Source organism: Peromyscus maniculatus, chromosome X (genome assembly GCF_049852395.1).
Source record: "Peromyscus maniculatus bairdii isolate BWxNUB_F1_BW_parent chromosome X, HU_Pman_BW_mat_3.1, whole genome shotgun sequence".
Taxonomy (NCBI): domain Eukaryota; kingdom Metazoa; phylum Chordata; class Mammalia; order Rodentia; family Cricetidae; genus Peromyscus; species Peromyscus maniculatus.
In genome coordinates, this window is record NC_134875.1 from 116,668,239 (window position 1) to 116,695,695 (window position 27,457).

The following is a 27,457-nucleotide window of genomic DNA, read 5'->3' on the forward strand; positions in this document are numbered from 1 at the left end:
CTTCTGCTGGCAGCCTGTGTAGAGGGCATGGAAGAAGGAAGCTCGCTCTCTGCCTGCCTGCCCTCATTCTCGCTGGCAAGTCCATTCCTTCACTGGCCTTGGAGCCTACTTCTTAAGGATTCCAGTATTTACTGAAGACCAGCTGGGACATCCAGTCTCATCAGCTGAACAACTACTGGATTCTTGGACCTTCCATTGGTAGACAGCCATTGTTGGACGAGCTGGACCACAGCCTGTAAGCCATCTAATAAATCTCCTTTCTATATATGTAGTGAGATTTCTTTTATAAGTTCTGTTCCTCTAGAGAACCATGACTAATACACTGCACTTTCAGGAGATTTTAGAAACTTAGAAAAAAAAACCTCATATAAACAATAAAAAAAGAAACTTACTAGTGAGGGAGATTAAAACAAATCAGTTTTACTTGTATTGGCCAGCTGATAAGATCACTGCCCAGCTAAGGACGATACCGATTCATGGACTCTATGGTGACTTCACCTGGAAGCTAGGGCATGGCATTTATCCATTTTGTTACCACACTTCCATGATCAAGGGTAGGCCGCATCCTCCAGAAGGAGTTGCCATCTTCACCGAAGCTTCAAATGAATGATCGAGAAAGAAGCTTGCTGAGGGAACTTGTCACGAGGGTCAGTGCCTGTCACCAGAATCATCTCAGTACTTCAGTTCCATTCAAACTTTCATTTGGAGAAACATGCAAGGTAGGCCTTGTGTTCGATAGTACCTTAAAGCCAAGAGTCTCTCTCTCTCTCTCTCTCTCTCTCTCTCTCTCTCTCTCTCTCTCCCTCCCTCTTTCTTTCTTTTTTTGACCAATCATAGTTAAGATTTGGACTTAATCCTGTGTAAACCTCTACATGAAAAGCAAGTAAAAGTGCCGTGCCCCCCCCAAAACAGTATTTTCTATGATGAACTGTATTCCCACTTTCTTGTATTGCTTTGTTACTGTAGCAATGTAGAGTTCCTTTTATCTTTCCAATCCCAATTTTCCAACACACTATACCAAAAATAAGGGTTTAGAAGGGAAATGGAAGTGAGGTCAGGATAGGAATTCCTTGTTTTTTGTTTTTTTTTGTTTTCTTACTTGAGACTTCTATACATGCATCTAATGTGTTTTGATCAAATTCCGTATCGTTATGAACACCCAGTATTTTTAACATTTTTATTTTATTATTTATCTTACACGTGTGGGTGCTTTGCCTCCATGTCTGTATGTGTACCGTGTGCATGCCTCGTGCCTACAAAGGCCAGAGGAGACCATCGGCTCTACTGCAACGGGGGTTACAGATGGTCTTGAGCAGCCATGTGCTGGGAGTCGAACCCAGTGCTCTTAATTGCTGAGCCATCTCTCCAGGAGTGTTTCTTACTAGAAGGAAGTTGTTTAACATTGCCACAAATATCAACAGAGCCAGTCACATCAGAGTTGGATTAGAACCTACAGAGTTCTTGGTAACAGGAGCACTGAGTGCTAGGCGGTTTAAAATAGATGTCATATGATGCCAATTATAACTCAGGAAAAATTTGCAGCCCTGGGAACCCGTGCCGAGCAGAAGCCAACATGGAGGATGATCCTGCTTTCTTTGGCTTTAAAAACATTTTTCTGACAATGTTTGCCACGTTTTTCTTCTTCAAGCTTTTAATTAAAGTTTTCTTGGCTCTCCTAACCCATTTCTATATCGTCAAAGGAAACAGAAAAGAGGCAGCTAGGATAGCAGAAGAGATCTATGGTGGACTCTCAGGTAAAAACACTTGAATTTATTCCCAACACCTCAAAAGGTCCTGCCTGAAAAATCAGATGAATAGTGTTTTTTGAAGGTAAGCGTTCCCTGTACTTTTGTGCTGAGTGTGTAGTCTTCAAGTGTACCTGTCACTGGAAGTAGAAGTAGCAAATGATGTTTTCTGCAGCAATTTCTGAAGGTTCTTCAACTTTATTTTCTAGTCCCAATTATTATTTAAGAAGTAAACAGAATAGTGGGTTATAAAGGCTATCTTGAGAGACTACTAACCAAAAGAGTTGTTACAGTCAAACTAATAAACAAGAGCATTGTAGTAAGACTAAGTTTCCTTGGGAATTTAAATGACCAGTTAATTTGATTGAAAAGCAGTCAGTGTGGCATGCTGTATGTATACATATTGTGGTGTCCTTTGCAAATGGAATTGATTGGCCATTTCTCACAGGAAAACGTCACTAAACCCATCTGTGTACCACTGACTCCACAGAAAGCCCCGGAAAGTGGAGCTTATCATCACAATATAATATTACTAAGGTTTGGGTAGAACATAAAACATCTTATAGTCTCGTGCTTTGCAGAGGCTGGTCTACATCCCTTTCCAGAAACAATTAGCCTTAATTGTGGTGAGATACTGCAGAAGTAACTGAAGCAGATATGCCCTCATTGCTGGGATTGCCCCTTCATGGAAGAGGACTATGGCGATGAGGAGGCGGCAGCTTTAGTCATAAACACTGTTCCGAGTTGCTGTATGTATTTTTAGTGTTCACAGGGGTTCCTGGATTGCATCATGCTTTAGTTGGTGTCTGTTTCAGTTTGCATCCAAGATTCTCTTTCAAAATAGACATGCTTTGTGATTTCAATGCACTAGACAACTTGGAAACCGCTAGGCATCAGTGGTTTTACACAAAGACACAAGAACTCTAAGACAAAGCATCAGAATGCTTCAACTAGCGGGTGAAGAAAGCATCAGAAGGCCTGGACTGTGGAAAGAGATTTCTTTTGGGGATTATATTTGTCACACATTCCAGGGAGGTATGTAACTTTGGTGGAAAAACATGAATGCTTCTTTTTAGTTTCAAATGAAGTGTGATTTAGGAAGGTATTTTTGACTTATGAATTTGGGCAGGGACTTGCTAGCATTTGACGTTCTGTTTTGATATGATTTCTATTAGACAAAAATCTAACAGGGATAGTAGCGACAGAGTGGGTAAAAGATTTTCTCCAGTCGTTCCTGTGCATGACTCCTGTCTTCCTGGTCCTCAGTGAAGTGTACTTCTAAGGGTGTTAGAAGACTCAGAACCTGTGTAAACATGCTTTGGATTTTAATCTGGAGCCAAATTTTGAAATCTCCTTAAGAGACTCATTCACTCTCTAGTGCAGCCATCCTGTTCAGGCTGCTGGGATGGTGCCCATTTTCAGATACTGTTAAAAAGAGGTGGTTGTGAGGCTAGTTTGTTTATTTTTTTTTTTTTGTGTGTGTGTGTGTGTGTGTATTTGTCTATGTACATGTGTGTCCTTATACCTCTCACATGTATGATAGTGCACTCAGATTTGATATGTCTTTCTATAATAAACTGGCAGTTAACATGCCCAAAACAGTGGGGCTTTTTTTTTTGCATGATTCTAATCATTGTTTTTATTTTGACATTATTTAGTTACATATGTAAAGCAGCAGAATTTTGTGAGCCAGGAATAGTGGTGCATGCCATAAATTGCAGCACTTGGGAGGCAGAGGCAGGTGGGTCTCTGTGAATTGGAGGCCAGCCTGGTCTACAGAGTGTGTTCCAGGACAGCCATAGCCACCTAGTGAAACCCTGCCTTGAAAAAACAAAACAAGACAAAAAAGGTTTTTTGTGACAGTGTTATTCTCACACCAGAAATCATCTTTGTGGTTCCTCTGTCAGACTAAGGTTTGTTTGGAAAAATATATGACAGTTCCTCAGTAAGTTAGTGAATTGACTTAGAAAGACTCTCTGCTCAAGGCAGAATTGCTCAGCTCTAGTATGCAGACATATTTGCACCAAATGAAAACACAAATAAAGAGGAGAAATTGTTTAACCTGAATTCTGGCCATGTTTTCTGCCAAAGCTGTAGCCATAAAAGTGGGTGAGGGATTTAGAAGTTGGAACATTTTACAGTTGCAGATGTGAGCTTGTAGAATAATAGAATCTTCTCTTAAAAAAGAAAAAAGAAACAATTTGAAGGGAAGACTAAAACATTAGTTCATTTTCTAAGTGCTACATTCCAAATCATTAGGTTTTGTTCCCAAGGGACTGATTTTTACTGGAGAGCCAGCCCTTCAATGACTCCTGTCCATTCCATTTCAGTATTCTGCCTTTGTTCCTCTTCTGTCCCAGCACCTACCTAACCTTTTGCCTTAGTTAGTTCCGTCTTTATTTCCTGAAACCTTGGCCTGTCTGTCCTCTGAGTGGTTAATATCTCCGGTGCCTGCTGACTATTTCCAAATAGGGACAACGAGTTCCTGGCAAAGGTTCTGCCTCCACACGTAACCTGTAGCTCAGCTCTCTGGCCCCTAATGGGTTCAAAGGAGCCTTCTTAATACAGGTCTCTGACCAAACTTCAGCTTCTGATCAGAACTGGATGTTCTAGTGAATATTCATTTAACCCCATTATATTATAACATTTTAGATATACCGGAATTTTCATTAAGGTTTTTCCCAGCGAACCCCATGTTCTTTAAATCTCATTAATTCTAAGTTCTTATCATTATTTTGATTCAGAAATGAGATGCATGACTTTTGTTGTCTTTCATAAACGCCACAGATGTGCTTCCTATGGTTTTAATGCTTGAACAAAGATTGAACACCATGTGGACCAAATATTGTAAACAGGTGGTCTTCTAGAATCATCTCACATTGTTGTTGAAATTTGACAAGGTAAAATCCTTGAAACAAAAATGTAACAGAATTATTGAATTTTATTTTGAATTCCTGGAACTTCAACATATTCCATCTGAATGGATTTTGTTATTAAATCAATAATTTGGGGGGGGTTGTCGTGAATTTTATTCAGACTCTGAGAACCAGAGCTACAAATCACAGCGTGAAAGAAGATGTGAAGGAGGAAATGAAAACATGCTTGAACATTTTCCATACACCTCATCAGGCACGCACATATTTGTAAACTATCTTCATAATATATTTGCAGTCCTGTGACCCAGGCAGGATGCCAAGGAAGTAAAAATAGAGTATCTTGGAAGGGAATGATTGAGTCCTATTTAAGTATTCATGTACTTGGAGAGCTTGGTTACATATTTACTGAAAGCAATGGAAAAATTCTGAATTTGCCAAATAACTTTAATCCTTAATTTTTTACAATTTGCTCCAATTTGCAACTAAGAAGGGTATGAGATCCTGTGTTGGGAACAAGAATAAAAACAAGGCACCCTTCGCTGTGGCAGATTCAGGAACATAGTTGTGTGAAGACCCTTCCAGGTCCTTTGTAGGAGACAGTCATCAAAACAGAAAAGGTTATTTCCTGGAGAGTGATTTTATTTCCAGTTGGGAATACAACAGATTTATTGCACATCTTTTTACAGGGTCTCACTATGCAGCTCTGGCTGGCTTGGAACTTACTATGTAGACCAGGCTGGCCTTGAACTCACAGAGATCTGCTAGCTTCCTGAGCGCTGGGATTACAGGTATACACACCACCATGACCATCTCAAACTTTTTTCTTTTCCTGAGACAGTCTCAATCTGATGCTGTCTTCAAACTCTCTTGTGTACCCGAGGATGACCTTGAACTTCTGATCCTTCCTTAGGCTTCTTTCTGTAGAGTACAGCATGCTCCACTTCCCCTGCTTTCTACAGTGCCAGGGCTTCCTGCGTGCTGGGCCAGAACGTTTCTAGCTTAGCTGCCTATATCCCAGCACCCATTTCACACTCTCACCAGGAATTACCTGATGCCAAAGGGCCCCGCTGCAAGTGAGTATAGCACAAGGAGAGGCAGAATTTAGAGGACAATAGTTCTTAAAAACAGAGCAAGGTCTGTTCTGAAGTCCGCAAGCCTTTTGTTCTAGTGCTTACTAGCCATGAGAGCTTTTTAATGGGAGTAAAATGGTTGTCATTCATTTTGGGGTATTCGTATGCATAAAGCAACACTCTCCCCGTCTTTCCTGGAGGTCATGGGGCTTTCGGCAAGGGGCAGGTAAGGGAAAGAATCTGCTTAGGCAGATGTTGGAGTGAATTGTCCTGTTGTGCTGTACAACCTGGGGATGGGCCATGGAGCTGGAGTCGCAAAGTAGAGAGGAAGTGAGGAAGAGACCCAAGGCAATCACCAGTGCCTTTTTCTTGGTGCAGTGGCAGGGGGCACCACAGGCATACCCAGGTGACCTCAGAATCATGAGCGAGAGTTGGGGGGCGCTGCTAAGGAGACTCTGGAGCAGGTAAGCAACTGTCAATGGGTAAGCAAGCCGCTGAGGAGCAGGCCTGTTGGTTCAGGGGTCACGTGCCCAGAGAGACCGCTGCAGCATTTAACAGCAAAGCCTATGACACTGAAAGGTGCCCCGCCTCCCTCAACCCCACCCCCGCCAAGAAATTCCGTGATGAGGGACTTCATCGGTGACTATGGTATTAGAAAGGCAAAAGCTCATCTCCTGGGGGGAGACTACATGGAGCTCTTACCCACAGCTAAATGTTCCTGTTTCCTGGCCTTTGTCCCATCCTTTCTGTGAATTGTAAGATGGCTACCGGGAAAGTCAAAAAGGAGGGTTTTGCTTTGTTTTGTTTTTTTCCTTTCCTCTTTTTGGCCGAAGTATACCAAATCCTTTTTTTTTTTTTCAAAACCAATTTTGGTGCCCTAATTTTCATTTCAAAAGTCAGGGTAGGAGAGTACTATGAATGCTAGCTCAGCCTGTGACAGGCTGAGACCTGGTGAGTGGGACGGACGGCCTCTTCCAGGGAACTGGGAGTCAGGGGCCATGTCCCCCTTGCTTCTTTTCATCTTCAAAGCACCTGGGAGAAAAGAGGTGGGAGGCCTGGGAAGAACATGCTGTCTCTTGGACCTCCAGCTGCTTGATGGAGCAGAGAGAGCCATGTTCTCTGCTGGGAGCCGGGGGAGATGCGTGGTGCAAGTTCAGGAGGGGGGGTGGAGTCATTTTAAAGACCCGAGTACAGAGACGTCCACCGGGGCTTAGTGAACATAAGCAGGGCCGACAGGAAGTGTGAGAGGCGAGTGTCAGTCTAGCTCCTACCATGCCCAGTTCCCGTCAGCCCCTACCCCTCCTCAGTTTACTTTTGACTCCTGACACCGAAGGTGAGTGCGCCTTCCTTCTTCCTTGACAGAAACAGAACCAACCCCACGGTGCACGCTTCTTTGGTTAGGGCTGTTTTCACTAGTCTTGCGTGGTTTATCCAAATGCTGCCTAGGGTTTGGGTCTAATGGGCCTGATAAATAACGGAAAGTTTAGAAAGTCTAGAGTTGGCTAACGGATGTGCTTAAGGTTCTTGCTTCTCACAGGGAAAGTGATCATCAGAGCCTGCACAGAGGCAAGTTTTGGGAATTATACATCCAGTTCCTGTTGACATCCTAAGCTAGAACTTTTAGGAGTAAGTGGCTGCTTGTCTTGTTTTTATGTTTGACCAGGTTAACACTCTAGGCTGAGTCTCCCTTACATGAAGTGCTTGGAATCAGAAGTTTTAGATTTCAGATTATTATTTTTTCCTCCCAGAATTCAGAATATTTGATATCTTGGGGGGGGGACCCCCTAGATTAAATACTAAATTCATACATGAAATTTCATGTAACATTTAAAAAAATTGGGGGCATGCATCTGAGTTCATGGGATGGAATTTTCTATGCATGGCAGTATTGTGTCAGCACTCCAGAAGTTTTGGATTTTGGAGCGTTCTAAAATTCTTTCTAAAGTTTTGATCTTCAGAGTAGAAATAAATGTTTAACCTGTAGTTCTTTGGGCACCCGGGGCTGACTAGCTAGCATTAGAACAACAGAATGCCAAAGGCACGCTGAAGACTTGCTGCTTCTGTTGCCCGGGCTGCTGGACTGCCAGTGTGGGTCAAGACTCCTGAAAATCCCGGGGCCCGTGTTCATGTCCAGTGTATCTGAAGCAGAGCTGCCAAGGACTGAGATGGAGATGTATGAGAAGGGGACTGGAGATGAAATGCAAGGAGATGTTCAAGGAGATTCAGAAATATTCTGCTCACCGGCTGGGCCTTGTCCTCTAGCTTAACAATTCCATTAGCAGCCTTGATTGGTAGCTAGTATTTATTTTCAGACATGGTATGGAATGCTACAGTATTCAGTAAATGAAAACAAGGATGCAGTAAAGAATGCTAAATGAGCCAGGTCTTAAAATTCACTTTTCATTGTCTTGGTGGCTAGCCAAGCAAGGTCCACAAGATGTAACCTATATGTAAAACAAATTAAAAAAAAATTATTGGTTAAATTTGACTTAAAAGTTCATTGTCCCCTTTATGTCCATTATTATTTTTCTTCTGTTTTACTGGTATGGAGTGCTCTGGGCTCAACTTTGCTATAGAATATCATTTTTTGCTTTTTGGGAAACTTCTCTGAATGTGTTAATTTGGATGTCCTTAAGAACCAACAGGGCCAGGTAGTGGTAGCGCATGCCTTTAATCCCAGCACTTGGGAGGCAGAGCCAGGTGGATCTCTGTGAGTTTGAAGCCAGCCTGGTCTACAGAGTGAGTTCCAGGAAAGGTGCAAAGCTACACAGAAAAATCCTGTCTCGGAAAAAAAAAAAAAAAAAAAAAAAAAAAGAACCAACCGGTATACTTCTTCCCAACTTGACTGCTTCTCTCACACCTTCAATCTTACAAAGGTTCCGTTCTTCTCCAAAGGCAGTTCACCTCAATTGTAGCTGGTCTTGGAAAGCCTGAGTGGGAAAAGTGTGGCACAGCGAGAAACACTTCCCTTTGAAGTAAACCGTCACACTCACCAGCTTTGAACCAACTCAGAAGTAAATGGAGATAAAACACAGCATATGTTTGTTTATATCAAACCCTTTTATGTTTTTTTTCTTTGTTATAAAAGCATTTCGCATTCATAGCAGGAGTACGAGATGACAGACCATTTTTTATCCCTTTGGTTTTTTTTTTTTTTTCCTTTCGGTTAAAAATTATTTTCTGGAATTAATTTGAACAGAAAAGCTACAAGATCCATACAAAGAATTCCTAGTCTCCTGCCAAAGCCCTCCATTCATGTTTAGCTAACCACTCCAATAATATCTTTTCAAGCAAAGGGATCCCACTCAAGGTCTTGCCTTCCACATTCCGCTTCGGTCTAGGAAAGATTCCCCCAGCTCTTCTGCAACTGGCTCTGGGCCAGGTCCTTTACAGACTGCCCCTTGGTGGAAGCTGCTGCACAGTTTGCTCTGAAGAGTCAGGCTCTGCTTTGAGGGCATGAGTAGACTCAGGCAGGGGGATAGAGTGTCCTTCACACTGTGTTCCCTCTCATACCATGTCTTGTGGCTCATTGCATTCAATCAGATGGCACCCGGTGCCAACTTGTTTTTTATCAATGCTTGTGTTTTCCTTTGAAGACCTGGGCTGGTCAAGATTGTTTCTACATTTCTCTAGTATAAAATTATGCACATTCCCTTTATTATTAATATAGTGATAATGTGAACCTGATCCTGTTATTTCTTCTACATTTGTCTTTAGTTAGTATCTTTTAGGAAGAAGCACATTATCCATATTGATGTCTTACTTATATCAGCAAGGACTTATAGGTTCCTGGTTTGATAGAATGTATTTTCTTACTCTCATTGCTTATTTCCATGTGCAAATTGTCCCATATTTGACTACAAGAAGCCCCTGAATCACTATCTTTTTGACATTTTCTGTCTTTCCTCATCCTTCCTTTCTGTTAGAGTACACACACACCCCTCCAGCCTGGGGTCAGCTACTCCTTCAAAGAGCCCTGGTTTATATTTTCTCAGGGCACAACTACACTGTCTGTCTAAGTACACTTTTATGTCTACATAGTTTGAAAATCACATTTTCATACCAATTGCTCCAGTATCACTCCACCCCTGTACATTGTAGCACTCTTCATTTTTGTAACCTGAAGAGTACTGTCGATAGGAGGCTTATTGAAATGCTCACAGCTTCCCATCTCATACATTGGAAAACAGCACTATTCCTTGAGGCGAGGCTTGTAGGAGTTCAAATTTACCTACTTCCATTTCCGGTGGGATTTTATTTTTAACAAGTTTGTGGACAATAGGAAACTTGATCTCTGGCCACCATCGGGATCACTTAGCAGACATTAATCAGAAGGACCCTTTGCATTAAAGAAACCCAAAGTGTATTGCATTCTATTCAGTATGGAAAGAGGATAGCCACACTTTTAAAACTGCACAGATTTTGCAAACCGGAGCAGGGCTGCTTCCAAAACAAATTATTGTCCATTGGAATCTATGGTTACTTCTCAAATGTCCATTGAAGCTGATCAGCCTCAGTGGTAGAGAAACAATTACAGAAAAAATAAATGCATTCTTAAAACAGTTTGGAGCCTGCCCCTCAGAGAGCTGCCCTGCAATGTCTAATTATTAATCAATCACAAGTGGCCTTGAGCACCCGACTCTGTGGATATACTTGATTGGCCTTCTGAGAGCCCTGCCAAATAAATTACTATATCTCTGGTTTACAGATAAGGGAATTGAGGTTCAAATGCTTTCTGCAATACACTGCTTTTGGCAGAGAGTGGTCGAAGTAGGACTTGAGCTCAGGCAGCCTGGATCTACTGGCCCCATGTAGACAACTTTCTAGGGTAAATTTGGGGGGATCACATCATCTGAAAGGGTATTTTATATTAAAATACACAGAATACATAGATATTATTATCAAAAGAATCAGATCACCTAAGTAATTCAGGAAAGCATTTCCTTCCTTCCTTCCTTCCTTCCTTCCTTCCTTCCTTCCTTCCTTCCTTCCTTCCTTCCTTCCTTCCTTCCTTCCTTCCTTCTTCCCTCCCTCCCTCCCTCCCTCCCTCCCTCCCTCCCTCCCTCCCTCCCTCCCTCCCTTCCTTCCTTCCTTCCTTCCTTCCTTCCTTCCTCTGTCCCTCTCTCCCTCCTTCCCTTCTTTTTCTTTCTAACTCAGGGCTTTGCCAAATGATCTTCCACTGAGCCATATTCTGGCCCTCTTTTCTCATATTTCTTTGTGTTTACTCTGTAGCGCACAGGTTTTGAATTTGGGGGGATATGAATGGAGGTGAGATGCAATTATGGAAAATAAAAACAAACAAAGCCTAATTGGTCCATTTAGTCCTTCACTTGACCTTAGAGTTATCAGAGTCAAGCCCTCGGCTTTGTTTATTTGAAAAAAAAAAAGTATTCCTTGTTAAAACTGCCCATGGAAAGGCAGCATGAACCACGGTGCCCAGCTTCCTGTATCCAGCAATTCCGGATGCGTGGTGCGGGTTGGGTTTCTTCTCTTCCTTTAAGGCCCGCAGTGGGTGGGCAGCAGGAACAGTGGCAGGAAGAAGTCTCCTGACCTTGACCAGGAGCTTGATTTGTGTTTCAGACTGCTGGGCTGACCGATCCCCACTCCACGAGGCTGCAGCGCAGGGGCGTTTACTGGCTCTTAAAACTTTAATTGCACAAGTAAGTAAACCGGACTCCGTCCTCTGTGCTCCTGCTCTAATCTAGAATCTTTCTAATTAGCTCTGGCCATAGCTGTGCTCAGGTCCCTGCCATTCCAGGCATCTCTGTCTCCACCCCACCCCTATCCCCGCCCCCACACACTGTGTTCCTCTTGATTCTGCTTTTGCTAGGAGCTGTTGCATTTTCTGCCCACTTCTCCTCCTTTCCTTTTTGGGTGCTCCTCTCCCTGACAAGAAGTTTCCCTCTAAAGGACATGAAGGGGATCCCCAAATTTATGTTATGCTAACTCACCTCATGTTCTTCCAGTGTGCATTAGTGCCATCAGTCTTGAGATTGCATTCATAGGCTATTGACACGCTATGAATCACCGCAAAGCATGGTGACTCCTATCAACAAAAACACTTGGATTCTTGAAGTTTCTAGGGGTTTGGGGTGCAGCTTCCAGGCAGTGAAGTGGCAGTAGGGTCATGTGATGATTCATGGTGGGGGGAGGGGAGATCTGTTTTTACACACAGTCACGGGGGCTTCACCACTGGGCTGTGTAATGAGGTAGCGGCTGACTTTCTCCAGAGAGGGTGCCTAAGAAGGAAGTCACATTTAAAAAAAAAAAAACAAAAAACAAAACACCTTTTAAAAAAATTTGGCGCACACCTTTAATCCCAGCACTCAGGAGGCAGAGGCAGGCGGATCTCTGTGAGTTCGAGGCCAGCCTGGTCTCCAAAGCGAGTTCCAGGGAAGGCGCAAAGCTACACAGAGAAACCCCGTCTCAGAAAACCAAAAAAAAAAAAAAATATATGTATGGGTATTTTACCTGCATGCATGCCTGTGGACTATGTGCATGCAATGCCCTCAGGAGCCAGAAGAGGGCGCATGATTTTTTGGGACTAGAGTTACAGACAGTTGTGTGCTACCACGTGGGTGCTGGGACTGAACCCTGGGTCCTCCGGAAGAGCAGCCAGAGCTCTTCATTGCTGACCCAGCTCCCCAGCCCCTTCATTTTTTTTTTTTTTTTTTTTTTTTTTTTTTTTGGTTTTTTGAGACAGGGTTTCTCTGTGTAGCTTTGCGCCTTTCCTGGGACTCACTTGGTAGCCCAGGCTGGCCTCGAACTCACAGAGATCCGCCTGCCTCTGCCTCCCGAGTGCTGGGATTAAAGGCGTGCGCCACCACCGCCCGGTATCCCTTCATTTTTTTTTAAGTCTAATCTTTGAAGTGACATCAATTCTCTTCCTACCATACTGCACTCATTTGATGTAAGTAAGTGCTGCTCACATTCAAGAAAGCATTATCCAACTGAGGCAGCGTTAGGAACTGGGCATCACAGGGTACCGATGGAGAGGTTGCCCACTACAACAATGCATATTTCAAGAGTAGGCTCTTAAATAGGTTAATAATCAGATATATCTTAGGCCTTAGGGGAGATTTAGGAAAGTCTTAGCTATTAACGGCACTGTATTTGTATTGGTGACTGTATCCCCCCTGCATGTTGAATAAACATCCGAGTGAAGATTTATGAAATAAATGAAAGTGTACCCTCCATCTGCTTTATTTGTTTTGGACTCTACATGTGAGCAGAGGAAGTGAGTCACTGTGCTTTCTTTCCCATGTCCTCTCTATTACCTAACCTTCTTCCTCCTTTGAATTGAAACAGCTGGGATAGTGACATTTTGTGTGTGCCCCTCCCTTTTCAGTGATTTATTACTTTTGTTTGGTTTTGCTTTTAAATTTTTTCCCCCAAATATTTATTTATTTCTGTGTGTATGTATAGGGGTGGAGGGGGGCACTCCATGGTGAGCATTCAGCAGACAACTTTGTGTTAATGGTTCTCTTCTGTCGTATGGGTACTGGGGATCAACTTAGGTCCATCAGACTTGGCAGCAATTGTCCTTACCTGCAGACCCATCTCGATGACCTCTTGTTTTGAGACATAGTCTCCTATATCCCAGGCTAGTCTCCAGCTTTCTAGCTGGAGCACAAGATGACCTTGAACTTCTAATCTTCCTGCTCACACCTCCCATGTTCTGGAATTAAAAGCACGTACCTCACCCAACCTGTGCTGGCCTGAGGAGCAAGGAAAAAAACCAGGGTTTCATGCAAGCTAGGCAAGCACTTTACCAATTCAGTCACATCCCCGGTTTCACAGCCGTGTCAGTTCTTAAAAAAAAAAAAATCATCATCATCATCATCATCATCATCATCATCATCATCATCATCAAGGCTCTCCATTTGATCTCCAGCGCTTCCAAAATAGTATGAAAATGCAAATATCGGCAAAAGGAGAACAGAACTATTAGTAGTCCTGGACTTTGTATGTGATCTTGTCACTGATTTATTTTTCCCTCAAGTTGTGTTTCTGAGGGAACTCAGGGCCGCACATGCTAGGCAGTTCTCTACTGCCGACTTCTCCTCTCCTCAGGACCTTCTTCTTAGGCTCTGATGATGGCCCCCAGGTCCTGCATGTGCTAAGCAAGTGTCCTACCATAGAGAACTCTTGTTTGTTTATTTATTTGGTTTTTCAAGACAGGGTTTCTCTGTGTAGCCCTGGCTGTCCTGGATCTCACTCTGTAGACCAGGCTGACCTTGAAGAGATCCACCTGCCTCTGCCTCTGGAGTGCTAGTACTGGAATCAAAGGCGTGCACCACCACCACCCGACTTGTTTATTTTTTTATTTTTATTTTATTTTATTTTTTTGTTTTTTTCGAGACAGGGTTTCTCTTATGTAGCTTTGCGCCTTTCCTGGAACTCACTTCGTAGTCCAGGCTGGCCTCGAACTCACAGAGATCCACCTGGCTCTGCCTCCCGAGTGCTGGGATTAAAGGCGTGTGCCACCACTGCCCGGCTAACTTGTTCATTTTTAAGCATGTTACATTTCATCTGATTCTATTGCCATTTTGTTTGTTTCTTTGCTCTTTGAGACAGAGTCTCATGTTGTCTGGACTAGAAATTGGTAGAGGCTGGCCTCAAACTCATAATCTTTGTGCCTCTGCTTCCCAAGGGCTGGGGTTCTAGTCAAGCACCGGCAGGCCCAACTAGGTCTGTAATACTATCACCACTACTCTACAAACTTGTTATTTTAGTAGTGTGATTAAGGGTATAGGGGCATTACATAAAAGAACTTTGTCTTGCTGCAGTATCAATTCTTTTCTCTTTGCACTAGTCAAAAATATAGCGACTACTACTTAAGATTTAGTGTGTGTGTGTGTGTGTGTGTGTGTGTGTGTGTGTGTGTGTGTGTGTGTGCCATGTGTGTCTTAGTGCCCTTGGAACCCAGAAGGAGGCATTGGAGGCCTTGAATCCGGAGTCACAGGCAGTTGTGAGCAATCTGACGTGGGTGCTGGGAACTGAACTTGGGTCCTCTAGAAGAGCATCAAGTGCTTTAACCACTGAGCCAACTCTCCAGCCACCTGTAGTCCACTTTTGAAAAGAAAATTTGATTTATTTATTGTGTGTGTGGCAAGTCTTTTTACCCATTGAACTGTCTTGCTGGCCCATATAATCTACGTTTAAAACTTGCTTTACATTTAGGTCACATGCTAAATGTGAGTAAAACATTCAACAACCTTGAGAAAATGCAAGTAAAGCATTCATTCATTCAGGACCTTCTAGGTTGTCATATTGTCACCAACAGCTGAGGAACCTCAATTCTTATGAATAATTTGCATTTTCTGTATGTCTATGTTCTCATGCCCAATAAGGAAGATCCAATCTAGATCAACTGTTCTCAGCCTGTGGGTCACAACCCCTTGAGGGTCAAATCGCTCTTTTACAGGGTACTGGTAGCTGGAGGCTGGCCCCCTAAGCTACGGATAACAGGAGTCACATATCACGTATCTTGCGTATCAGATATTTATATTATGATTCATAACAGTAACAAAATTACAGTTATGAAGTAGGAATGAAAATAATGTTATGGCTGGGCTCACCACGACGTGAGGTACTGTATTAAAGGGTCCAGCATAAGGAAGGGTGAGAACCACTGACCTTCAGGCCTGCTTGATGTCACTGCTCCATTGCCGAGAGGCTGAGTTTGGAACTGTGTGTTTCTTGTACAATACTGCCACCTCGTGGACTAGACTATTTTAAGTCATTTTCTTTCCCATTCCTTTCTCAGTTTTTCCTTTTCCTTCATTTGCTTTTCCTTTTCTCTTTTCTATTATCACCGAATATCAAGTATTCATTTCCTAAAAGGAAACCATATATGGATAAGATAAAGGAAAAATGAGAGGATGATTCCTAACTGTTCTTAAACTTTTTTTTCTCAATACTCCTTCAGCAGAGAAATTTCTATAGCACTCTGTGTGTGTATTATACTGTACATAGTATACAACAATAGGTATGCAGATCAAACATTTCCTCTCTTAAAAAAACAAAAAGAAATTTACCCTAAAACAATCTTTTAATTTTATTTAATATTTTTTAGATATGGTCTTCCTAAATAGCCAGGCTGGCCTCGAACTCACAGAGATCTGCCTGCCTCTGCCTCTGGAGTGCTGGGATTAAATGTCTGGTGATTTTTTTTCTCCTTCCCTAAATCAGACTTTCAGAATATTTCATGTTCCCAGCTGAAATTTCAACATGCTTCCTATAGCATGACATTCTTCTTGCATTTTGTTTGTTTATTTAAATTTCTTCCTTCCCAGTAGACCCATGGAGGAGAGAGGATCGGGCCATAAACTTCAAAGACCCATGTCCTAGCACATTGCCTAAACCAGAACAGATGATTCTGAGGCTCCATGTTATGTTTAAAGATTTATTTTTATTCTTTTCTCTCTCTCTCTCTCTCTCTCTCTCTCTCTCTCTCTCTCTCTCTCTCTCTCTCTCTCTCTCTCTCTCTCTGAATGCAGATGTCCTAGGAAGCCAGAGACACCAGATTCCCCAGAAGCTGGTGTTATAGGCAGCTGTGAGCAGCCTGATGCGGGTGTTGGGAACCAAGCTTGGGTTCTCTGTAAGAGCCATGCTCACTCTTAAATTCTGGACCGTCTCTCCAGCCCCCGGTGCTGTGTTTAGAATGGCATGGTCTTGGCTTCTGCTCTGTTGTATTTGGCACTGGTATCGCTGTCCACACCCAGTTGTCTAAAACAGAAACCTGTTGAACAGCATTCTTGCTTTGCTGGGACTGATGCAGCACCTAATTGTCTTCTCTCCCAACTGCAGGGTGTCAATGTGAATCTTGTGACAATTAACCGGGTCTCCTCTCTCCATGAGGCTTGCCTTGGGGGTCATGTGGCCTGTGCTAAGGCCTTGCTGGAAAATGGTGCACAAGTGAGTACTTCCCCAGCCTAGTTGGCTTTGTCTGCCCAGGTCCATGGGCTGAAACACCTAGGGAGGCGTTACCTTCCAGAGTGCTTACTCATTGAGCAACGTGAAGGTCTGGCCCCATTCGTGTCTGTATTTCATCTTTTGAGTTACTCTTCTCTTTTCAGCCTATATAACCCAAATATGAATATTCAGATGTGTTCATTAAAAAAACATTTTTGTCATAAAATATAACAAATATCACAAATTTCAACAGACAGTGAAAGTTGCTCAATTCAATGTGTCAACCATCATTTTAGTTTACATTACTAAAGTAAATGAGGTTTAAGGATAAAACACATTATGAACTGCTTTAGTTTCTTGCCTATTGTTATGATAAAACACTTTGATAAACGCAACTTAAAAGAGAAAGGGTTTATTTTGCTCACAGTTCAAGGTTATAGTCTGTTATGGCTGGCGGAGAAGTCTCTGTGTCAGGAATTGAAGCAGCTGGCCACAGTACGTCCAAATGCAGAGGAAGAGCGTGAAGAATGCACTGTACATTAGTACTCACATTACTTTGTCCACTCTTATGAAGTCTAGGATCCCTTATCAAGGGAATGGTTCCACCCACAGTGGGCAGGTCTTCCCACCTCAAATAAGGTAATCAAGATAATCTTGGGACTGTAGAGATGGTTCAGTGGTTAAGAGCATTAGCTTCTCTTCCAGAGGACCAGAAGTTTGATTCCTAGTACCCACATTGAGCAGCTCGTTGCTGCCTGTAACTTCCAGCTCCAGAGGACCCTACACCCTCTACTGGCCACTGTGGATATCTGTACCCACTGCCCCCCTCCACTATACACATAATTAAAATAAAATAAATCTTTTAAAAAATCTTAAATAAAATCTTGTAAAACAACCAGGGTATCTGGTTTTCTAATCTCCATAAACACTAGGCACACATGTAGTTCACATGTACACATTCAGGGAAAACAGCAATACACACACACACACATACACACACACACACACACACACACACACACACACACACAAACCCAAAAAACTAAAACATTGGCAACTAGTAAGAAGCTCAGAAAATGTTCACTGACATGAACTAAGCGGAAAAAAAATAGTAAATCAGATCAGAAGGTAATATTTTAAGTATTTCACATAGAATAACTCACTTGATCTGTCAATGATGCTATGAGTTTTTAAATTTTCATAAAGGTAGTGTCTTAGTGAGGGTTTCTATTGCTGTGAATAGACACCATGACCACAGCAACTCTTATAAAGGAAAACATTTAATTGGGGCTGGCTTACAGTTTCAGAGGTTCAGTCCATTATCATCATGGCAGGACATGGTGGCATGCAGGCAGACATGGTGCTAGAGAAGGAGCTGAGGGTCCTCCTACATCTTGATCCGCAGGCAACAAGAAGTGATCTGTGACACCAGGAGTAACGTGAGCATAGAAGACCTCAAAGCCCACCCCCACAGTGACACACTTCCTCCAAAAAGACCACACCTACTCCAACAAGGCCACTAATAGTGCCACTCCCTTTGGGGGCCATTTTCATTCAAACCACCACATTCCACGCCCTGGCTCCCAAAGACTTAAAGCTATATCACAATGCAAAAATGCATTCAGTCCAACTTCAAAAGTCCCCATAGTCTATAACAGTCTCAAAGTTAATTAAAAGTCTAAAGTTCAAAGTCTCTTCTGAGATTCATGCAATCTCTTAACTGTAATCCCCTGTAACATCAAAATAAAAAAAGCAAATCACATGCTTCCAACATATAATGGCACAGGATATACATAACTGTTCCAAAACATAGAGAAAGGAGCATAGTGAGGAAATATTGGACCAAGGCAAGACTAAAAACCAGCTGGGCAAACTCTGAATTCTGCATCTCCATGTCTGATGTCAAAGCACTCTTCAGATCTTCAATGCTTTCAGCTTTGTTGACTGCAACACACTTCTTTCTCTTAGGCTGGTTCCATTCCTGCTAGCAGCATTCCTTGGCAGGCAATCCAGGCTTCAACCTCACAGCTTCACGCAATGGCCTCTTTAGGCCTTCATTCAGGGGCACCCAAGACACATGGTTGGCCTCAGTGGCTTTCCTTAGTTGCAGGGGAAATTTCCATAGACCCTTTTTTCTATCCTTAACTCCAGAACCACATGGTCAAAGCTGCCAAGTTCTGCTGCTTACTGGAGCTGGAACATGCCCCCCCTCATTCAATTACATCTTAACCAGCTTTCTGTTTTCCTTCACTGCCTAAGCTTGGCTATCCTTGAACTTGCTCTATAGACCAGGCTGGCCTCAAATTCAGAGATTTGCCAGCCTCTGCCTCTCAAGTGCTGGGATTAAAAGCATGTACACCACACCTAGCTCTAAGCTTTTCTTTAATTCCTTTTCACAAATTGGAAACTTATCTGGGTGGGTCTTGTCCTGAGATCACCATTCCATTTATTCCATTTCTTAATCTATCTCTTTGAACACACTTAACTCCATTGCACTTAACTCCATACCTTTGCTCTTCAAATTTTACATTTTCTTTCATTTTTACATTTTACATTTCTTTTCATTATAAATCTTCATTAGAGTTACCACATGACAGAGTCTATACTAGGATGTTTTGAGATTTTTCTCTGCCAATGGAATTAATCCAAATCTCTCCACTTTAGCATCAGGCAGATTCTTCAGACAAGGGCAAAAAGAAGCCACATTCTTTACCAAAATATCACAAGAATGATCACGAGGCAACACACTAAAATTCTTCTCTGAAACTTCTTGAGCCAGCTCCCCACAGTTTATCAAATCAAACTCAGTACCACTGTCTCCCATGTTCCTACTTGTATGTCCAATTAAGCATCACTTAAAGCATTCCACTACTTTCCTAATCCAAACTCCCAAAGTCCATATTTCTCCAAACAAAAACAGCCTATCACTGCAATACTCCAATCCCTGGTACTGACTTTTGTCTTAGTTAGGGTTTCTGTTGATGTGAAGGGTCACCATGACCACAGCACCTCTTATGAGGGAAAACATTTAATTGGGGTGGCTCACTTCCAGTTCTGGGGTTCAGTTCATTATCATCATGGTGGGATGGCAGTGTGCAAGCAGACATGGAGCTGCAGAGGTAGATGAGTCCTATAGCTTGCAGGCAACAGGAAGTGGTCTGTGACAGTGGGAGTAGCTTCAGCATAGGAGAACTCAAAGTCCACGCCCACAGTGACACACTTCATCCAACAAGGCCATACCTCCTAATAGGGCCCCTCCATTTGGGGGCCATTTTCTTTCAAACCACCACAGATATGGAATGCTCTCAGTCCTTCGGCATTGTGGGGGAATTTCTCCAGGCGCACACATAGGAATACACACTTGGTGACATGACGATGAGTGAGTGAATTCTGTGAGTTTTGCTTTGCCGATACTAGGTCAATGGACTGACAATTCATGGGGCCACTCCGCTCTTCAATGCCTGCTGCAGTGGCAGCGCTGCGTGTGTCAGTATGCTCTTGGAGTTTGGAGCCAAGGTCCAGCTTGAGGTCCACCTGGCTTCACCGATCCATGAAGCAGTGAAGAGAGGTAAGTAAACCACTCCAGGGCACAGCCAGTGGCGGTGGGTTGATTGAAGTTTGCATGACTCAAGGTCTAGTGTTGATCCAGATGTTTTCACCTACAGGCATGTGCCACCACATCTGGGCTTGTACACTTAACTTCTTAAGGCTGTTTATGTTTAACTCAAAATAGGCTCAGTTTTTGTTCTGCCAAAAAATTGAAAGAGATAAGAATTATTCAGAAATAAATATTTACCAGCTACCATGTATTTACCAGGCACGCTTTGGTTCTGATTATCTCTAAAGAAAAGGTTGGCTAAATTAATTAATGATAACAGCTTTAAAAAAAGCACATTTTAATTTTGTGTATATGTGTGCTTTGTCTGCATGTATGTATGTATCTCTCTGGCACTGAAGTTATAGGCTGTTGTGAGCTATAGTATGGGTGCTTGAAACTCAACCTGAATCCTCTACAAGATCAGCAGGTGCTCTTAACCACTGAACCATCCTTCCAACCTCAGGTTACAACTTTTTTTTTTTTTTTTTTTTTTTCAAGACAGGGTTTCTCTGTGTAGCTTTGCGCCTTCCCTGGAACTCACTCTGTAGACCAGGCTGGCTTCGAACTCACAGAGATCCGCCTGGCTCTCCCTCCCAAGTGCTGGGATTAAAGGCATGCGCTGCCGCCGCCGCCGCCGCCGCCGCCGCCGCCGCCGCCGCCGCCGCCGCCGCCGCCACCACCACCACCTGGCATTCAGGGTACAACTTTTGAGGAACATTCAAAACTATCATCAAACTTTCATCAGCAACACAGAAGCATTCCTTCATGAAGGATTAATTGATATACTTCAAATTAATCATGTTTATCCTGTCATTGAACAAAGTCTCTACAGAGAATGCTTACTTATGGAGTTCTCCCTAGCCAGAGAATTTGTAAATTCATTTGAGTATATTCTGTACCTGAAGGTTTGGATTCATTCTCATCTGTGTCTTCCAGTCTAACCAAATAAAATTGCAGGATTGTAGTTAGAAGGTTTCTCTGGTCCCACCCAGCCCCACAGTCCTGTAGCCACTTATAAAATATTCACTCAGGGGCTTAATATTATTTACAAACCGTATGGTCTATGGCAGGCCTCTCGCTAGCTAGCTCTTTTATCTTGAATTAACCCATGTTCCATGGTTTACTGGTCTGCTGGTGTGTTGTTCTTTGGGTGGCAGGGTGGCATCTCTCCAGACTCTGCCTTTCTCTTTCCTGTCTCTCTCCTTCGATTTCCCACCTGCTTCTAAGCTGCCTTGCCATAGGTCAAACAGCTTATTTATTAACCAATGGGAACAACATACATTCACAGTGTACAGAAAGACATCCCCCAGCACAGGTTCTCTTTTACAGGGGTGGATGAAGAAGAGATTGAGAGTTTAGTAATGGAGAGGGAATAGGATCGAGCTTGGGAATAGGACTGAGCTTTGGTTTAAGTGCTGGTAATAACAAAGGCCATTTATCCCTCTCCTTCTTATAGCCATCCATTTGTAAAGTGGTGGTTTCATGATAGAGAGTGAGGTCAGCTATGTTCCTTAGAGTCTTGAGTTTCACTGAAGTTACCCCAGGACTGAAAAAAAAAAGTTCCCTGGAAGAAACATTTTCATCGTTTTGTTTTGCAGATTTCTGCTTATGATTCCAAAAACTTAAGTGTTTTTCTTCTAATATAGGGAGGATATCTATTGCTTCTTTTTAAAGATTTTTATTTATTTATTTTGTGCACATGGGTGTTTTGCCTGTGTGTGTTTGTGTGCCATGTGCATGCAGTGCCCTCAGAGGCTAGACGAGGGCATCATTTCCCTGAGACTGGAGTTACAAATAGTTGCGAGCCACCATGTGGTGCTGGGAATTGAACCCAGGTCCTCTGGAAGAGCAGCAGCAAGAGTTTTAACTGCTGTGCCATCTCTCTAGTGCCCCAAATATCTGTTATTTCAAAAGCCCATTCTAGAAAGCAATCCTGAAATTCTGTGCATATTCACCTTGTCCCTGTTTGAATGAGGTTGTCTTTTTTTTTTTTTTTTTGAAACAGCATTTCTTTGTGTAGCCTTGGCTGTCCTGGAAGTTGTTCTGTAGACCAGGCTAGCCACAAACTCACAGAGGTCCGCCTGCCTCTGCCTCCTGAGTTCTGGGATTAAAGGCGTGTGCCACCACAGTGGTCAAGTGAGGTTATTTTGTATTCCACCAGGTCACAGAGAATGTATGGAGATTCTGCTGGCGAATAATGCTAACATTGAGCAAGAGCTTCCTCAGCTAGGAACTCCTCTGTATGTGGCCTGTACCTACGAGAAAGTCGACTGTGTGAAGAAGCTTCTAGAACTAGGTAATTATTAGAACAGTTTTAATGAGATGAAGCTGCTAGGCTTTTTTTTTTCATTTTTTTATTATTAAGAGATTTTTCTATTCATTTTACATACTAACCACAGATTCCCCTCTTGGCTTTTTAAAAAATAGCTTTAAAGTTAGCGTTCTTCTCAGGCTAGATAAGATTCTTATTGTATTGGATACCTGAAAGCTAAATGCACAACTCATCTAGAGAAACAAGTATTTATCTCTCAGCTCTGCTTTCATTGATGCTGGCCTTATATGGCTAGTATGCTTCTCCCTGGTGGTGGCAGTATGGCTGCCACAAACACTTGGGCTTGTAACAAGAAGGACTATTGGCTCTCCTTGAGTTGCATGCATGGCCATCTCTGAACCAATCGGTTGATTGTGATAGCAGTATAGGCTACTGATGGGCTGAGGGCTAGATTTCAGTTTACTCTGCAGTCATTAGGTTTCACTCAGGATATGTCAGCTGAGACTCACAAGACGATGCTTTTCCAAAGGGAAACTGAGTATGGAATGTGGTGGCCGTTTGCAGCAGACTGACTTCTCTCCTGCTAAAGCAGTCTTTTAAGACATTTAGCTACTGATATAAACATGTAAGGTATAGTAAGAATCTTTACTTGAGAAATTTGACCTCCAAATGTTTTATATTACTTATTTTATTCTTTCATTTACTATTTTATGTTGATTTTAGAAATCTTTTTTGAGTCTCCCATAATATAAATGCCAAACAAATTTCTTTCTGTGTTGCCTAAAAGCCTCCAAATATCCATGTAACAAGAATTTCAAATATTTTGTTTTGTATGTTACGATTGTGTGTGTGTGTGTGTGTGTGTGTGTGTGTGTGTGTGTGTATGTGTGCAAACACCTAACTTCACTTTTCTCCAATCTGTTTTGGAATAGACTTCACAGGCATTGCTGAGGTTCTAGGCTTCAGTCACATAGTCTCACAGGTTGGTTAAATATGCCAGAGTATTTGAGATGTTTTTATAGACAATAGTTCATTGTGTCTTACATTCCCTCTCAGCTTTGACTGTGGTCATCTGTTTTATTAAGGAGCCAGTGTTGACCATGGCCGGTGGCTGGATACCCCACTGCATGCTGCTGCTAGGCAGTCTAGTGTGGAGGTCATCAACCTGCTCACTGAGTATGGCGCTAACCTGAAACTCAGAAACTCTCAGGGCAAAATCGCCCTTGATCTTGCTGCTCCCAAAAGCAGTGTGGAGCAGGCGCTCCTACTCCATGAAGGTAAGACAGGCCTGATAGGGGATTTGCTTCTCCTCCCTAAGCATACTGTGGTCTCATCTCTAGACTAGTCCCCATTTTTCCTTTTCTCTTGTAGTTGGGGATGGTATTGTGGGAAGGGACAAGCCCTGGATTCACTGCAGTGTTTCCTAGGACTTTTCTTTTACACTCTGTATTTACTGTTGCATTTTATTTTCTACTACAAGAAAACAATCCGACAACCTTGTTTTCACCCAGAAATGATTCAAGAGCCACATTTATCATAGGAAAAGCACACAATTGAATAAGTCCAAGGTCTTTGTAACACTGAGAGGCAGTTCGTGGGTAAATCAGAAATAAAGGCACATGCTGCACAAGGGCCATCAATAATGGTCAAGTATATAGCTTGTGGTCTCATAAGACCAAATCACCCAGTAGCACCATGGCCGTCTTAGCAGATGACTAACCTCACTGAATTCTTAAAAGTGCTGAGAAGTTGATAGAAACTCACACTGTTCTAGCTATGAATGAGAAAAGTGAAGCATAGAGGAACTGGCTTCCAGAAGATCACACACTTACTAGGAGGAAGCACTAAGATGCTAAGCAAGCCACTTGATCCCAGAAAGACCTGAATCCAGTTCTCCCGAAACGATGTACATAGAAAGGGGTCTCCTGTTTCCGGAAACTGCTCCCAGGGCCTCTATCCTGCCCAATGAAATGGCTGGTTTATTGTTTTGGAAACAGTTTCTGTCAGTGCTTAAAAAAAACCTACTGTGTAAACAAATCATCGGGGGGGGGGAGCTTATTAAAATACAGGTTTTGATCAAGGCGGTCCAAGTGGGGTCCTAAACTCTGTATATTTAGCAAGCTCCCACACTTTAATTTGCACCGATCTATATTAGTCCTGATGTCTAGGCCATTGATAGATGCTCTTTTATTTGAAATGCCACTTGGAGGGTAGTGTCCTGCCTTACTAGATCCTAGTTTGGGAAGTACTTTTCCAACTGTTCGCTAAGAACATAGTTGGTAACAATTTGTACATTTTACATTTTTCTTTTCTTCTTCAGCACCCCCCTTCCCACCCCCAATTGGGAGTGTTTTCAGCCCTTTGGTTTAATTGCATTCCTTATCAACAAGCTCCTCTGTCCTCAAACTTCATAAACACAAACATTGTTTTTGAGCTTCACCGAGAGAACTGAACAGTTCGTTGTTTTAATATGTTCTCCATACGCTTAGCTACTTAGTTTCTGATGGAAGGCTTGCCCCAGATTTGAGGGACACTGGGTAGGGATCTTTTCCATTCTCAATCCCCAGCATTTTAACTAAAGGTGAGTGGTTCTTTGAATAGCTCTCTGTCTCATGTTCCTTGTCCCCATCGATCTTGAGTATCATCTGGCTGTTTGCATATGTAAACTGCTCTTTTTCATATTTTTCATAATGCCGTTACAGTAGACTTTACTTACAGTGAGGATCTGTATAAGCCAGTAAGTAACTAGATCCACTTGAGGAAGTCTTTGCTGATGGACAAGCAAAGAAATAATGGCATAATGTAAAGTGTCCCTTTAGAAGTAGATTCGCTGAGACCGAAATTCAGGGAACAATGGGGTTAAAGTAGAGTCCTTTCTACATATTTATTGAGGTGGAACCCTTGCAAGAACAGAGAGCCCTTCCGGGTGGGAGGTGGGAGCCAGGTCTACCACACAGGGAGTTAGTACTGGGAGGCCCCGGCTGGACTTCGAGGACTCCTTGGCCCTCGGTCCAGCTCCTTGCACTGACTGTGTAACCACAGAGGTAACACTTCTTGCTCCCACCCTCTCTTCAGCTGGTCCTCTGTGCTGAAGCTCTGTCTTAGGGCCCTGCACCCCAGTGCTTTTCACTTCATCCAGCCTATCACTTCCATTAGCACAGGCAATAAAAGTGAGTGAGAAGCACTGTGTGGATCCCCACTTCTTTCCTAGCCGGTGGATAGCTCATTGTTCAATAATGCGGTCACTGTTGAAGGATAAACTTAAAGGACATCCTCTACAAAAGGGCATCGCAGAATCCTCTGCTTGTACCATTTACCATTATTTGGTAATTCCTATGCCATTCAACTAAACTTACAGTTTCCACCCCACTGGGAGGTTCATGCTATTTTTATTCCATCTCCCAGGTCCGCCTGCTCTTTCTCAGCTCTGCCGCCTGTGTGTCCGGAAGTGCCTGGGCCGTCGTCCATGTCATCAAGCCGTCTGCCAGCTAGGCCTTCCAGAACCGCTGGAGAAATTTCTCTTACACCAATAGTTGGAAATGCGTAGGTTGTTGCCTGCTGTAGGGTGCTTAGTATACACTCTCAGTGGCTTGACTCACTGTCCTAAACATCAGCTCACCCAATTAGAGTAAATCTTCTATAAACCCAATCACTTGGGGGGAGCAAACTCCTAGTTTAATGGTTGCCAACAGGCATCCAGAAACCTTTTTAGTTTTTAACGCTTGTTAATATGCTTAAAATGAAACTGAAATGGGGGGGGGGGATAAAAGGCTATTTTCAGATGATTCAGGACCCTCCAGTACCTGGGGCTGTGTTCAGCATCCTGAATATTGTATAGACACAGGTAGATAATATTAAATAAACCTTAAGTATGTAAGAAATGCTCTTGATTTGGTCCTTGCCCAATACATTTTATTAGTTTGTTGTTTTCCTAAAATAAATTTCTGTAGGGTTTTGATTTCTCTTAATTTTTTAAAATATATAACTAAGGAGGGCTGGAGAGATGGCTCAGGAGTTAAGATGCTGCTCTCGTGGAAGACTTGGTTTGGTTCCGGAACCCACATGTAACTCCAGTTCCAGAGGATCTGATGCCCCCTTCTGGCCACCACAGGCACTACATGCACATGGCACATAGACAATATGCAGGCAAAACTCCTGCACACATAAAATAAAAATAAATAACTCTTTAAGAAAACAACTAAGTACTTTGGAAATATCACAGTTAAATGGGGCTTCAGGTGACTTCAGTCTTTGTGAATAAGAAAGATTTTTGAAGAGATTAACTCATCCAAAGGTTGAAATCAATCACTCATTACTTCTGATATCAAAAAGTTTTTTTTTTCAGTTTTTTAGACCACGCTGGCCTCGAACTCACAGAGATGCACCTAGCTCTGCCTCCTGAGTGCTAGGATTAAAGGCATGCGCCACCTCTGCCCAGCTTTAAATGTATATGTATGTATGTGTATATATATATAAAGCCATAGGATCCCCAGAATTTAAACATGCTATAAAAACTCTCCTGGAGGTATCACTGATTTCAAGATATACTATATAAATGTAGCAACAAAAACAGCATGGGTGTAAACACCAGGCACATCCATCATTGGAATAGAATTTAAGCCCACATTCTTACAGCCACATGACTTTTGACAAAGAGGCCAAAAAACAACATCTTCAACAAATGGTGCTGGTCAGACTGGATGGCTGCACATAGAAGAATGCAAATAGATCCATACTTATCACCCTGCAGGAAACTCAACTCCAAATGGATCAAGGATTTCAACATTAAATCAGATACACTGAACCTGATAGAGGAGGAAGTAGGAAAAACATTTTAACTCATTAGCACAGAAAGTTACTTTCTGAACAGATCCTGATAGCACAGTCTTTAGAACCAATAATTAATAAATATGACATCATAAAACTAAAAAGTACCAAGGGACACCTTCATTCCAGCAAAATGGCAGACTACAGAATGG

General features: G+C 42.6%; 1 protein-coding gene across 3 annotated transcripts; it reads left to right on the forward strand.

Annotated features, from left to right (window-relative positions):
- The first annotated feature begins 1,529 nt into the window (after window positions 1–1,529).
- On the forward strand, window positions 1,530–26,436 carry Asb11 (ankyrin repeat and SOCS box containing 11). Of its 3 annotated transcripts, none has more exons than XM_006973200.4 (7): window positions 1,530–1,754; window positions 11,272–11,351; window positions 16,504–16,611; window positions 20,026–20,176; window positions 22,368–22,502; window positions 23,564–23,755; window positions 25,884–26,436. In XM_006973200.4, exons 1-7 carry the CDS (start codon window positions 1,574–1,576, stop codon window positions 26,009–26,011), a joined length of 975 nt encoding a protein of 324 aa, XP_006973262.1. In that variant the 5' UTR covers window positions 1,530–1,573; the 3' UTR covers window positions 26,012–26,436. The 3 variants fall into 3 exon arrangements, with proteins under 3 accessions (XP_006973262.1, XP_006973263.1, XP_076418784.1); XM_006973201.4 differs by lacking the exon at window positions 1,530–1,754 and adding an exon at window positions 2,501–2,780; XM_076562669.1 differs by lacking the exon at window positions 1,530–1,754 and adding an exon at window positions 6,865–7,024.
- Window positions 26,437–27,457: the final 1,021 nt, after the last annotated feature.

Coding starts and splice junctions, on each gene's coding strand:
- Asb11 (XM_006973200.4), top strand. CDS start 1,574: ATGGAGGATGATCCTGCTTTCTTTGGCTTTAAAAACATTTTTCTGACA. Junction 11,352..16,503: donor TTAAAACTTTAATTGCACAA/GTAAGTAAACCG, acceptor TCCCAACTGCAG/GGTGTCAATGTGAATCTTGT. Junction 23,756..25,883: donor GGCGCTCCTACTCCATGAAG/GTAAGACAGGCC, acceptor TCCATCTCCCAG/GTCCGCCTGCTCTTTCTCAG.